General features: G+C 37.3%; 1 protein-coding gene across 1 annotated transcript in view; it reads right to left on the bottom strand.

Moving 5' to 3' along the window:
• Positions 1-14,983, bottom strand: part of MALRD1 (MAM and LDL receptor class A domain containing 1) — a 246,729-nt gene that overhangs the window by 816 nt on the left and 230,930 nt on the right. The window contains exons 36-39 of the mRNA XM_074157371.1: positions 11,648-11,724; positions 11,465-11,555; positions 1,790-1,865; positions 17-73 (exon numbers count right to left, since the gene is read on the bottom strand). Coding sequence (XP_074013472.1) covers positions 17-73; positions 1,790-1,865; positions 11,465-11,555; positions 11,648-11,724 — 301 coding nt within the window. The remainder of the gene's footprint in view (positions 1-16; positions 74-1,789; positions 1,866-11,464; positions 11,556-11,647; positions 11,725-14,983) is intronic.

The raw sequence follows: 14,983 nt of genomic DNA, 5'->3' as shown, positions 1-14,983 counted from the left end.
ATGTGTTATTACATACCTCTTGCCATGGGGAAACACTGATTTGAACAGCAGGTGAGGTGGCATACCCAGGAGACTATAAAAAGAAAAAAAACTGCTTCAGAATATTTTTAGTGAACTGTAAATAATCTGAAAATATCCTTCCCTGTGGCTGAGTAACACACTCTATGGATCCAAAGCTATGAGACAATATTATAGGCAAGTGTGTGGCAACACCAGGCCCACGTGGTTTTGGTGTTCAGAAAGGTCTAGGGAGAATTGAAGTTTCTTTACAAAACTTAGTGACACCCGCAAGTACGTAACGTGAATATTCAGCTGGACATAAGAGCTGTTGCTCATGTTTTAACACACCTTTTGATTGGTCGTACACCTTTCAGAGTTAAGGCTCATCACATTCAGAGCAAACTCATAACTTGTTTTCCCTTTTAAAGGAAATATGTAAAGAAAATATGTATTTTTCCAGTCTTAAAGAAAATAGAGAAAAATGTGGTACAGCACTGGACTTCAATCACAGTGCCTGGGGCTGTCTTCTATGAAAATGTCTCTCCTGATGCTGTGCTTCTGTTTTCCAACTTGCTATTAAATGAAGCCTGTCAGGAATCCATTTCAACTAAAATAAAAATGTCCTGATAAATTGGACATGATTGTGATGGGAATATTTCCAACTTGGAGCTCTCACAAACCCCAACCCGTAAGTGAATTAATTTGATCTAATGTCTCTAAAATCAGGTGTAAGGAACCTTTTATAGAAAGTAAATGGCATGTCATAGTTAATCCTATTCAAAGCTGCACTGGAACCTTATATTACTGACTGTGGAAAGGACAAGGAAGTTTTGTTTTCTATTTCAAACCAAGCCCAGTTCTTTCAATGCTAATAGAGTAGCATCAAAATGAGGGCAGGAAGGATGTTTTAACACTTTTTTTTCCCTCCTTTTAGCCCCAAGATCCTTTTTTTTCTGTATTATTTTCAACTATAAATCAAATAGCAGAGATAGCTGCATTTTAAGTCAATCGTATTTCTCTTGTTAAATGTGAAATATAAATTTTAGCTACCACTGTAATATGATAATTAAATCTTGCCTTGAAATCTTCTGTTGCAATATATTCACTTTTAGATATATTTTTTATTCACAAACCTTTTTGTTACCCTAGCAGTCTCTTAATTATGATCAACAAATGGTATTAGGGAAATATGTGAAAAAGTGTTTGTTTAGCATCAAGATGAATTTTACAGTGATGGGAATAGTAATGCTCATTTAAGGTATTGGGAAGTTATAAACTATTTTATTGAAGTTAAGTGACTGTGCAAAGGCAACCTGGGTGCTGAATCATGCATTTTGTGTTTTTCTTGTTGGTGGATTTTTTTGTTGTTGTTGAGTGTTTGCTTTGGTGGGGTTTTGTTTGTTTGTTTGTTTTGTTGTTGGTTTTTTTTTTTTTATTCCAAAGAAAAGGAGAGCCTTGTCTTTCACTTCTTTCACAAGTCTCAGTGAGCTTTTTCTTCTATATGTCTGGCTAAATATTTGATCCAAAACTCTTTTTTTTCTCTGATTCGCAGCCCACAGTCAGTATTCATTATAAACATCAAGATGTTCTCAAAAACGAGTTGATTTAAAATCTGCCTGTGTTTTGAAAATGCACTGGAACTGATCTGAGTGATGCAGCAATTTTTAATTCTTACTTCTTTAATTAAATAACAGTGAGGGATTATGCTAGGTTTTTTTAATAGAAAACTTATTTGAGGACTACAGTCTCACGTTTTTCTGAATGTATAGAAGCAGTTGTTGCTACTTGCCTTTACTTTCCCAGATGAACTAAGGTCTTCATACAATGGGTTGGCAAATGAAGCATTATTGGTTTCCTCCAGTTTCCTTGAAAAGTCAAGCAAACAAGAACAAAACCAGCCACAATATCACACAGGTTGTCAAAGAACCAAACAATTTCAGGTTGAAAAGGCTTGAGTCAAAAAATATAGATGGCTAAATATATTTCCGACTGAATATTTCGACTGAATGTGGCTAAATATATTTCTGACTCTACTTAAATGAATGAAATGAAACCAATGTTCTGTGTAAGTTGTGTGTACGTTAAAATAATAATTTTTCATTTGCTGCTGCTAAAAGTATATATGCTTTTGGATAAGCATAGAGCTGTTCGGTATTCATAAAATGCAGGTACAGTGCTATACATTAAACAAAACATGATATTAGCTAAAAAGTTGCATTTCTATAACGTGTTTCTATGTGATGAGTTCATGTTTCTGCATTTCGCTACTATGTCACTAACAATTCAGTAAGTAACATGATCTTAGACTCTGAGTTTAAAAACTCTTTAGTTATTTAATTGGCATAAGAACTCTTCTTTTCCAATGAATTAAGAAATAACTTGCATTTTAGGCCAAAACCATCAGAATTATTTTTAAAGCTATAGAAGCTCCCCATACCTTTTGCTACAAAGTCAGAAATATTTAAAGAATCACTGAAGTTATTGGAATGCAAAGGTTTCCATGAATGAACACAACGCCTTAAGCAATTTATAACAGACGAATAGGACAAATTGTACTAATTATGGGTCTCATGTCCATTGCCTCAGCTAGACGTTTAATGATATGCTTTCCTGACAGAGGTCTTCACATATTCCTTTTTTTTTTTTTTGGAAGCACTTATGACCTGTGTAGTAAATCCCATTAATTCTGCAAAAGCAAAGGACATTTGGGGATGGAACTTTTTGCTGATGTCTAAATGTTTTTTCCATATAGATGACTGGTTGCTAATATTCCACAAAGCTTGAAATCACCAAAACTGTTCCAATGCCATATAAAAAGAAATGGCTGCGTTAGTTAAAATTACTGAAGAATGAAGCAGAAGCACACTTTCTTTTTTTAAAATCTTTGTTTTTGGAGAGATGCATTTACTTGGTGTTTTTTTTTTTAATGTCACTAATGCTTTTATGAATAAGAGCATATCCATGCTTTTGTGTACATAGAAAGCTGTGTTTGTATAGTATTCTAAAATAAAAGGTTCCCTAAAGCTAATACTCAATCTCAATGATTGAGAGATGGATTTTCTTGCATTAAAAAGTGCTTTTATATGCTGTTGCTCCTACAGATGGTTTAAGCAGTATCTCCCTAGGAACCGATAGATAGGTTTTGCATTACTGTTGCAGGCAAGGCCAAGGGGACAAGAGCAGTCACGGAGACACAGGCGATGGAGATATTGGGAAGGGAAGCTGTTGTTCCTCAGCAAGAGCCATGGGAGAGACACACTGCATGATCTATTTTGCAAAGAACTAAAACCAGAATGGATGCTTAGCAGGAAGGCACAGGTAGGCTACAGAAATATATCACCTTAGGAATTAAATCAGTGCAAGAATCAAAGTTTGGGTTTTAGACTAAAATGGACATGTGTCCTTAAAATCTTTCACAAGACTGCTGGAAAGTGATTATTTGTAATGCCAGTCTCCTAATTCAGTTTGATTACCTGACACAGCAGTGTGGAGACCTGAATATTTGAACCTGTTGATTTGTTCATTTGATCTTAAACTTAACTGTAATAAATCATTATATTCTGGTGCTTTTAGTTAGTTTATTGAAGCTATAATATATTAGGTTATTTATATGCCTGCTAAGTGTATATTTGCATACTAATCCTCCTGAACAAAGTCCACAAAATGTACACAGAATTGATTTTTTTACTCTAAAATCACACCATGGCTCACAAAACCTGAGGCCAAAAGCAAACTCAGATAAGAAGTTTTCAAGGAACACAGCTTTGCTTCTAAACTAGTGCCCAAAGGCCCAGATCTGCATGCCTTAATTTTGGTGTCTCATTTAGACATCACAAACCAACTGTATGGCCTGACAGCACGGCACAGAATCAAGCAGAGTGATTCTGCTTACAGTCAGTGGAGACACTTCTAAAGGGCAACGTAAGTCATGCAATTCACAATGGGAACCACCTTTAATTTGCCAAAAGGAAATTATAAGAATGGGGATGGGTCTGAGTGTCTTTCATCCCCCTCTCCCTTATTGAACTTAAGCAATTTGTGAAAGACATACATATTGCTTATTTGGGCAAGAATACGCCAAGTACTTAGGTCTGTCCTGGGGGCAAGAAGGATGCTGAAAACAGATCTCAAGCTTCCTCTGAAAGGAGGATAACTAACCAGCAGGATACTATGCCAAACTGTGGGCACCAAAAAGAGTGCTGCCTCAGTTCTTCAACGGCATGTCTGTGGTTGCTGTATTTAGTGCTGAAATTGGTCCTGTCTATGTGTGTGAGGTTTTCTCAAGCATGAATATGAGTCTTGCTCAGGTTGCCCAGTAGATTTCAGGTGTCCCTCCACTTTAGGTCTGAATCATGAAAGAGCATATGTACTTAGACACCTTATGTTAGGGACCATGGGAATTTTATGGCCCATATATGGGCACTGGTTGAATTTATGGACCCCAGATTTAAGTGAAGTAGAGAATAAGCTTTCTTAAGTCCTATCCTGTTCTTAGGAACCTTTTTGCCAAAGCAGGGCTTTGGAAGTCTCCTTGAATATATTACCTTACATGTAATATGTATGTTATACATATATTTGTATATATTTTCATGTATATGAATGAATTTCTACAAACATATGTATGGTTACACCCTGTTTGTGAATGTAGCAAACAGTTCTTTCTAAGGGATACCGATTATTATCCTTAAAAATTTCTGAAAAATTTTTGAATTTCTTAAAAGACCTCAAAAAATTTACAAGTGAAAATTTAATCACATGTTTACACAAGTGCTATAATCCATCAGTTGAATGAGGTGGTAACTGCCTGAAGAAGTCTGTGCTTGGGAACTGAGATGACATATTCACATTACTTTACATGTTGTGCATAAATAAATCCCGAGAAGTAAACTCAATACTTTAGATCTTTAGTTAATTAGAAATAAGAAACTTTCCTTACTAGAGCAAAGCAATGGTGTGCCCACTCCATTACTCTGTCACCAATATAGATACTACTGAGGAAAGCATAAAAGTGCAATATTAGTCAGTGGGGTGAGTGTTGTCATCTGGTCGTCGGTTTACACCCTAATTTTAAACAGGTTGGGCAGTTTAACTAAATGTATTGCAGTGACCTGAATAAAGCTCATTCTTGCAGTGCTTGCTGTTACTTGACAAAAGTGAAGCATTACCCTGATAGAAAATGATAGCTTATTGCGACAGTAAAGAGCAATATGCCCATCACCAGGTCTCATGATGTGAAGAAAGTTGTGAGTGTTACTACTGTACAGTAAGGGCAAGGGTAACTCATCACTCACAAAAATTACGGTCCAGAAAAATTAATCAATGTGAAATGTTTATAAATCCCGTTTATGAAGAAAACCCATAAACGCCAAGTTCAGAAAACTGTACTAATCAGGAAATAATTAGGGTTAAAAATGCCAAGCATAGGATGGTTTCGGAAAAAAACCCCAAAATTAAGATTCAAACATGTTGGTAAGGCAGCTCAGAGAGAACTGGGTTTTCTAACATAACCAGAAATACCACAGTAGGAAAGGAGAGGATTAATCACGTTGGGATGAGTTCACATGGGTCATAGCTTTGCTGAGCTCATCTGCATTCTTTAGTAGCAAAAACTACTGCCTTGTCATAGGTTTCTCCACTACAGCTTCACAGAGATGGGAGAAAGTTGTATGCTGCACAAAATACCTGCAAGTGTATAAAGGGAGTGCTGAGTAACATCATGCTTTTTAATGGAAAATGAAAATATCTAGATTTCATCCATTTGGAGGTAATAGCTCAGAATTTTGTGCTTTCTGATGTACCTTTCAATTAAAAATCAAATATTTATTTTTGACAGTAGACAAATTTGTAGGAAATACAGTAATAGAAGAATGTTTATCATCAGGTCCATAACAACAATGACAAAATCCTAGTGGGCCAAAGATTCAATTACAATTAAGCTACTAATGAAAATAATCCCTTAAAAGAATTCTTTATAGATGTTCTAAAGCATCTATAGGTGTTCTAAACAAAAACTATAATTCAAGACATCAATTTACAAAGCATTTATAAAATCTTTTAAACTAAATTTAGGTTTGCAGAAGTAGGCTGTATTTTGCACATCCTACAGAAGAAATGGAGGCGTGATGCAAGGAGGGCTGACTTGCCAAAAGCTGCATTTAGAATCATCTACAAGTCACCTGGATGCTTGATTAGACTGTTAATGTGCTGTCTGGTCTTCCTACATCTGCACTTTGTACCTTTCGAGTCACCTTAGGAAACTTCTTTTTTTTTTCCCTAAAAATTAGTCCTTTGTATTTTTCCTCCTGGTGATCTTGAAGGCTAAAGACTGAGAGATTTGTTCTGTTCTTTCAGCGTGTCACCTCTTGTTTCTTTGCAACCTTCCCTATGTGTGGTGGTTGTGAGATGGACATTTCAGAAAAACCGAAGACTTCTGACTACAACACTAGCTTTCATCCTTCAGAAAAAAATATTCTACAGAAGAAGGAATGGATTTGGATAGCAGCAGACTAATAAAACAACCCCCAAACAACAGTTATGGCTACTGCTTCGTAGTTTTGTTTTTCTTATAAAACTGCACATTTTTCTCTTGTTCCACAAGAGCAGTATCTGTCTCCATTCCAGTTCACAAGCTGAAAATGGTTCAATAAATGTCATTCTATTGTCACTCTGTTTGTCACTTTGGGATACAGGAGCAGAGGCACAGCCAGCAACAACCTCTGGCAGTCCTTCAGATCCATTTGGAGAGCCTCCCCTGGAATAGGTTTTCCGTTCCCCCACACCAGACCTCCAGAAGGGTATGGTCTAATTGGAGAAAGTCTTGGCAACAACAACTGGGAATCATCATAATTCTAAGAAAACGTTAACCATGAAGAAAGGCTGAAAGCACTGAGCTTGTTTAGCCTAAAGAAAGCAGCCTGTAAGGAGGCGTAACAACTGCCTTCAAGTGCGTAAAAGCTTTTTGCAAGGAGGAAAGGAATGATCTGTTCTTGTCCATGGTGAATAGGGATGAACTTAAATTGTAAACAGACATATCAGCAGTTAGAAAACAACTTTCTAACAACAAACTTTCTTTTTACCTAGGGTACCAATATTGCCGGAGGATGCCACCAAATTCATGTTGCTAGAGGTATTTAAGTGTAAACCCAGAAGTGCTACAACTGGCAGGATGAAAAATGGCCTCTGTTGGTCCCGTTTTCCCATGATTTTCTATCATTTTAAAATATTTTCCCAGAGCACCTCAGTTTTTCACTCTGTTGCCTGTGTGGCAAGATACATTATTGATAGGCTTTGGAAAATTTAATGTTCGGTGTTTATTATGACTGACTGGACTGATAACAGCTGTGGTACATTAGCATTGCAGCTGATGGCACAGATCAAGAATAGGAAAGAAACAAGCTGAAAGAGTCCAGGGACGTTGACTGCTTTGGAGGCAACAGCAAAGAAGCATAGCTTAGCTGGGTGCAAAGTGTTTGATTCTCACTTTTTAAAGTAAAATGAAGCATGAGAAGGTGGCTGCATTAAAATGGAAGCTAAAATGAATCTTTGCTGCTATTTGGTCAATAAGGACAGATGTCACTGAAGGGGTGGAGTAACTGGCAGCTTTCCCTTCCGGACTGGAAAACGTCATCTCTGGAGTATGAACAGGAATGTGAGAAACTTATAAGCTTCCCCTGATTTGGGGTTTCTGTACAAAAGTTTCACATATCCCCAGCTGGGAGCTGGGAAGTGGTTTGCATATCTGAATGCTATAGTGGTAATGAAGTACACTGCTGCCAAGCCATGTGGTGGGCTGCTTTTGTCTATTAGGAAATAAACTTACATGATGACTTCCAGTAACTCCCACTCAGACATTGAAGAGTTTAAAGCCTGCAGATGAGAGATGAGATTCTTGCTAAGGAAGAAGAAGAAAGAGAGAGCCAAAGGGAAGCAGGGCATTCTTTCTGGGTTGAAAGGAGGGGTTAAGGCACTATCAATCTTTCCAGTGAAGAAAAAGGGGGACAAGTGTAACTCTCAGTTTCTCACCGCTGTTAGCGACAACTTCTTAGCCGGCAGTCGTCTAAGGGATCACCAGCCTACCCCTACTGCCTGCTACCTGTTTTTTTGGACTCAAACTTCTCCTCCAACTCTTGTACACATTCCTGTGCTATTTCCATTGTTGGCCTCTTAAACTTCTCCTCCAACTCTTGCATACGTCCCTGTGCTATTTCTGTTGAAGCATAGATGGACCTACACTTAATTTTAAAATGTCCTGGAGCTAACACCTACAACTGTTGATGTGCCTCTGGAGGACCATCTGCCAATGCCTGCATGTGTGGTTCTATACCAACCAGGAAAAAAGAGACACTAATAGAAATTGTTAAAAAATAGCTAGCAAAAGAACTTATCAAAAGGCAGTAAATACAGGCTCAAGTGTGTAAAAGCTTCCCTGTGAAAGAATGCTCAAGCAGGCACTTCTAAAATGTCTCTATTGCCTCATGACTTGAAGAACACAGCATGACCCAGGAAAGCTAAAAGTAGACAAAAGCCTTTGAAGTGAAAATGAATTGTAGGAAAGTATCATTCATGTGCACAGTTAAAGTCTTCTCGCTCATCAAATCCCCTTAAAAAAAAAATCAGGAATAAAATCTCATGCCTCTGTGTGGTGCTGTCACATTGTACATTTTACAACTTATGCAAACACAAGTCAGTTCTTATTCTAAAGCCTTATCTTAAAGACCCAAACTTCAGTAAAATAACATTGGCTGCATTTTGACTAGTCACTTCTGATTGATTATTAAGCAATTAAGAAATAACATGCTTTAATTTACTACTATGTTTCCAGCTGTGATTTTTATATATGAAATCATGCTAGGCACTAGGTAGTCTAAGAGGGAGAAACAAACTGCCCGGATGAGCTTATCTTCTCAAATTCAAAGTTTCAGATTTCATTATTTTCACAATTTTACAATTTCAATCAAATTGGCATTTATTAATTAGAGTATTTCTTCATAAGATGCCTATAAAATGCATTTTAACTTACATGTTAAGTCAACTGTGATTAAAAACAATGAAAATAAAAATTTTTATCCTGTACCATGGGCAAAATGATATGACAATCTTAGTTCCTAATAGCCAAAACTTGGAACCACAAAAACCACAAAAATTACCCCGGTGAAAACAATCAAGACCAGAATGAGCTTTGCTGTGTAGACTACCTAACCCTCTGTTCCACACCTCTGATTCTCTTCATGTCAGGGCTGTAATATTTTCTTAGTGCCATAGTAGGAAGATCCTCATTCATCCCTGTTTTATTACATACCTAATGCAATGCTTAAGTGTTTGGCATCATATTGCAACAAGGTACCTTTTCATGTACAAAAAAGACTCTATTTTTTTTAGTATGTATAATTACAAGAAAGGAAAAAATATTCCTTGAATACAGATATGTGGGTAGAAGAGATGTGTGTGGCAGTGCAGTAACTCTTAAATAGATATTTATGAAAGAAAAAGCTAAAAAGGAGTGTTTAGAGCACAGGAGAAGTAGTGTAAAGAAATAATCATTTGTTGATTAAAAGGTTATCAAACACATTTTGAGAGAAAACATTACACTTTTTTTTTTTTTTGCAAAAATATTAATTGAAATTACAAAAAAAAAAAAAATTAAGCAGCTCTTACAATACAACTAATCTTTCACTTCTGAGGCTCCTTTCCATACGTGTACCTTAGCAGGTGGTACACATAAATGTGAATGAATTAAGTCTTAAAGCCCCTGTGAAGTAAGATAAGGAAATGCTATTATTCCCACTTCACAGAAGAGGAAGCAGACATAAAGAAAGTAGGTGAAGCTATGCACTCAACTAACAGTAGCAGAACTACCAAATGTTCCTGCTTCAACATTTTTCTTCTGTGTCCACTTCTACCTGTGTTAGGAGACGTGCCAGCGGCAATAATGTCAGGACAGGAATCTACAGAGTTTAGCAGATAATTTGGCAGATAACAACATCCCCAAAGAGAACAAGGTCTATAGCAAAGCACACATTTAAAGGAAGAGAGAGCTTTGAAGATGAATTCTGGGGAAGAAAATGAGGGGTGAGGGAAATCTAACAACGTGAAAATGGACAAGACAATGCACAACAGGAATTACTGAAAGGGAGAAAAGGTCAGTGGTAGGTACCTGCTGACAGAGAAGGATCCAGCGGAGTAAGTCAAGAGACGGACAGAGAAGAAATACAAGTGTTAGAGGAAAATAAGAAACAGCAAAAAAATTTTTTTAAGTCTTAAATTTGGAAGGAAAGAGAAAGCAGAGATTATCACAGGAATGACAGGAAGGGTTAGGAAATATGTCTCTGAAAAAATGAGTTGTCAGTTATATCTTAAAGAAACTCTGAAATCTAATAAATGGATGGGGAGATATCTCTAGTAATACTAGTACTGTTATTCAAAGCACTTGAAATAAATTTTGAAATAAACCACTACTGATTTTGCTGATTTTTTTTCATTTACTGAGGATGCTTTATGCTGTATTGCTTTATGCTGTAGGGCGTCAAAAGACAAATTAGTTGCTATTTACACAGTACTAATAGCAAACATAGTACTGGATGGAAGAAACGTGGATTTTGAAAAATAAAAAATCACCATCCAGAGCACTCCACCACAGGTCCTTGCACTACAAGTCAAGAGGTCTGTACTAGGGTGATCCTAGTGCAAGATGGCAGTATTGGATAATAGGTGTGAGATGAAGTGGTAGGGGAAATGAGTGAAGGAACAGATAAGGTGACATTGGTGAGACACATCTAAAGAACCACTGATTAAGATTAAACATTAAAACAGAGAGTCAGATAGTAAGCATGTCTGTAGGAACTTAAGGAGAGGGGGCAAACTATGAGTTGTAAAAAAGGTTGTGTAATTCTGCAGTCTCATAGCTTGCATTTTTTTCAGTCTATAAAAACCTCTAGTATTTCAAAATAGAATACCCCCCCCACACACACTTTTATTCCATCTGATTATCACAGGGAAAGCTTTCAAATGTGTGTAAATATTGAAATATTTAGGGAAAAAATGTTCCCCGAGTGCATGTGGTACTCAGTAGATTCAGGAAGAGCTTTGAATCCGCCCGTAAGAAACTAATTTGGCCTTGGAGGTTTCCAGCAACAATAAATATCTTCTATTTTCCACATTTAACTGTTTCGTACAAAAATCAGGGCTACTGCTGTTAAGGACAAATGGTGAATTTTATAATTTAGGAACAATCATACAACGTTACAATCAAAACATTCTAAGCAGTCAAGCCATAACTCATTGTTTCCACACTGGGGTCCACTAAGGTCAGCTTTTGTTGCAAAGCTAGGTTTTATGCTTAGTGTTGCATATGACAGCAAACAGATTGTGGGGTGATTTAAAAGTTGAAACCAAAGAGACTGGGCAGTTAGCCATTGCTTTGTGCCACATTTGTGTCGGCTTTACACAAAATAAAAGTTTCACTTACGTTTCTGGCACTTTCTTCTTCGAAAGGAAATACAAGACAGCAGCTGTAATTTTAATCAGCAAGAAACCGATACCCAACCCAATCCAAATATCTGCAAAATCAGAGCAATCAAAGAGAGAAATAAGTAAAAGGAAACACTCAAAGAATGAATTGAAAGATATTTCTTTCTTTTTACAGACCCACCGTTTCGAAGGAGACTTGGAGGCTGAAGAGGCTTAGCACTTATGTGGCAACGGTTTCCTTTCCATTCTTTTCCACATCTGTGAATAAAACAACAATTTTTGAAAAAGGGAGAAGCAAGGATCATAAACAGTGACAAGCATACAAGAAATGCAAATCCTTCTGAGCATTTTGCCAGTGAGTAAAGCTCACCCAGGAATCACAAAGAGCAGCATCAAAGTTAATAGAATGAAATGGAAGTGAGAAATACATAAAACAAACCTAAGAGAGAAAAAAAATAAAACAAAAAAATTTTCAAATATTAGAATTGACTGCCGTGTCCATGTTGCCATCGTATTGGTCTCCCACAGCAAAAGATATTTGAATAATTTCCCTGTTATTCCCCATGTGAGGGTTAAATACATTTCTGAGCTGAGGATCTGGGAGTGTAATGTGGAGAAAGATACATGATTAGTGATAAGAAAGATGTTTTTCTCCCCCCACCCAACCTGTATCTCTTTTGTTTTTCTGTTTTCTTATAAAAATTATACCCCTTAAACAACTGCCTCTTCAAAACCAAAGCACTACATTTGCGCTAACAACTGCAGCCATGACAAATTATCCTAAATTTGCCATTTGGTTCAAATCCAGTCTTGACATGAAGTAAGCAAAATACAAACAATCTGACAAAAGCTTGTATGTTTTACTTTACATTGGTGGCTTAACAGTTAATCACAGTCACCAAAAATGTATGTGTCATTTCTCACTTCAATTTTTCTGGGTTTAGCTTTTGGCTACTTGGTTTTATTGTGGCCTTCTCCATCAGAATGAAGGGACCTTGGAGACCCAGGTGAGGATCGGCTGCCTCTGGTGAGACAGGTGCCAGTTTGGAGCACCCCATGCAGCCTTTCTGGGTACTCAGGGAGTCTCAAAATGGCTGTAGGCACCTACATTTACAAACCTTAAATGATGACTAGTGTTGTTAGACGTATAGCTACATATTGACACCTAAATTTCAGGCACCCCACTTGATAAGCTGAACCCGACCCCGAGTGCCACACCAGAATGGCTTCTACCAACTTTTCAATTATCTGCACAGCTGGTGGTTTATGAGCTTCATAAATTTTCAAAGTGATATCTATTTTGTAATTGTGGTTTCCTCTCCTGCCTTTAAATGTGTAACATGAAATCTTACATATCCACAATCAAATCTTTATATTAAGGCTATTTATTTGACCATGTGAGAGAGAACTTTGTGTTGGTTGTCCCGGTTTAGCACACGGTATTGCCTATGTGCCTTATCCTAGCAGTTGCACACTGAGTTAACTGAGGCACTCCAGAGGGAGAGTATTTAATTTTCCCAGAAAATGAGTGTTGTGGATGTAGGGAAAGGAAGGGTAGGATGATAGGAGCAGCAAGTGTCTGTCTGCAGCCTCAGTGAAATTTAGGAGAATCCTGAAAGGATCAGGGCATGTTGGAAAGCAGATCTATATCCCAGTCTCAGACATAACAGGAGGAAGAAGACTTCACTAAAGACCAAGAGAGGCTGATGTAGGATTTGTTGCAACTCAGGGGACCATTCAAAAATAGCAGGCAGAGAACATGCTGCGAAGAAAGTACCAGCCCTACTCAAACACAGTGGGCAGAGATTTATTTAATCCATCTCACCCCAAAGACCTGAGTTTTCTCTGGTTAAAGGGTTACCTTGTTCAAGGGTAGTAATTGATGTAGTAAGGAATGCTAGCTTTAGAGACTGGAGCCAGTATATATATATATAGCATATCTTGATATGCTCATTTTAAAGAAAAAAGTGGCACAATTTTGGCTGACAGCTCTGGCTGAGCTGGAGACTCATTGTATTCAGTGACTGAAAGTACCTGGTCCCTCCAGTCCTTCAGCATATTACAAAAAATCATGTCATCCATAAGCTGTTCTTTTATGCGGACTGATGATTTTATACAAATGTCAAATTGCGGTTGGGCTCATACCAAGCCCTGCGGATCCATGTAAAAACATTGCAATCTGATGGTAATCACCCATCAAAATCATTTTCTGATTGCTCTCAATTGTATAATTTCCTTTCTCCCCACGTGCCAGATTTTCTGTTGAGCTAGATATGCTTTTAACCAAAATTGCCCTCTTTCTTGTCACTGCAGAACTTACTTGACTGTAAAAGAAAGAATGAGAAAACAGATTTGCAGCTGTGCACACACTACTTAGACGTGGCAAGAGAGGGGCCATCTGCTGCTTTGGAGCCATTGGGGCACGGTTCACCTCAGAGCTGCGAAGAGGTAGTTCTCATAAAGCAAGTGTGTGTGCTGGTAAGAGTACGGGAATAATCCTAGTACCCAGTAAATATGGGTAATGTATGAAGAAATATATCTTCATATGCTATTTTTCCATTTATTGATGAAATATTGCCACATATTCATGCTATCTGTGATAGAATTATGAATAAAAAAGTTAAGCACCTTTTAGTCTTATAAATAACTAGTTTATCTTCCTATATATTCATAATTCATAGAAGTTTTATAACCAACTACTACCTACCTTAGGTTGGCCATTTATTCCCCTCCAAATCTCTGAATCCCAATAGCGTCGGTTTATGTTACATGACACATACCACTTAGGAATCTGATGTCAGACTATCAACAGACAGAATTTTGGCCAGTGAAATGATTTTCCACTGTGTGGAACTAGGTTGCTACCAAAAGCGTCACCTTAAAATACTGCAATTGCTTATTAAAAAAAAAAAAAAAAAGGGTAAAAAATGGATTAAGGTGGAGTAGAGGTAGTAGACCACTGGGTAAGTGCTTAAGACAAATTCAAAACCAAATAGGTGGGAAAAATATTGTAAAGCATAAAGCATGGCCACTGTTTATAGGGAGAAGGAGAAGGCAAGGCAAAAAAGATAGAAGGCAACAGAGGTCATACTCAAAGACCAGGATGGAAAAGGAGTGCTAAACAACAAAAAACTTGAAGAGTGAGTCTATCAGTTGGTTAAGAACTCCCATTTGTATCTTCACACATTAATTTATTTGTTAATTTTTATTTTTGGTGGGATAACTTAGCAATCATCCCTACCACTGAGGGAAGATAAAAGACTATCAGAAAAAAACGTGTTGTAATTTGGAGATTCATTCACCTCTTCCCAAGGTTTGGTTGTTCCTTACAAAATGCTGTTTTCTCAAGGTAAAAAAACCCAAACAACTCCCCCACCTCCCCCAACAAAAAAAAACCCCGAAAACCCCAAGAGAAAATAAGACCTACAGTTAGCTGAGAAGCCTACAACTTTCGGCGAGACTGTGAGACAAACATGGGAAAATTGTTCATTAATATCTTTGGCTCTCAGCTGATACA

Source organism: Numenius arquata, chromosome 12 (genome assembly GCF_964106895.1).
Source record: "Numenius arquata chromosome 12, bNumArq3.hap1.1, whole genome shotgun sequence".
In the NCBI taxonomy this organism is placed as follows: Eukaryota; Metazoa; Chordata; class Aves; order Charadriiformes; family Scolopacidae; genus Numenius; species Numenius arquata.
The sequence above is the reverse complement of the archived record's forward strand: the minus strand, read 5'-3'. Positions and strand labels throughout refer to the sequence as shown.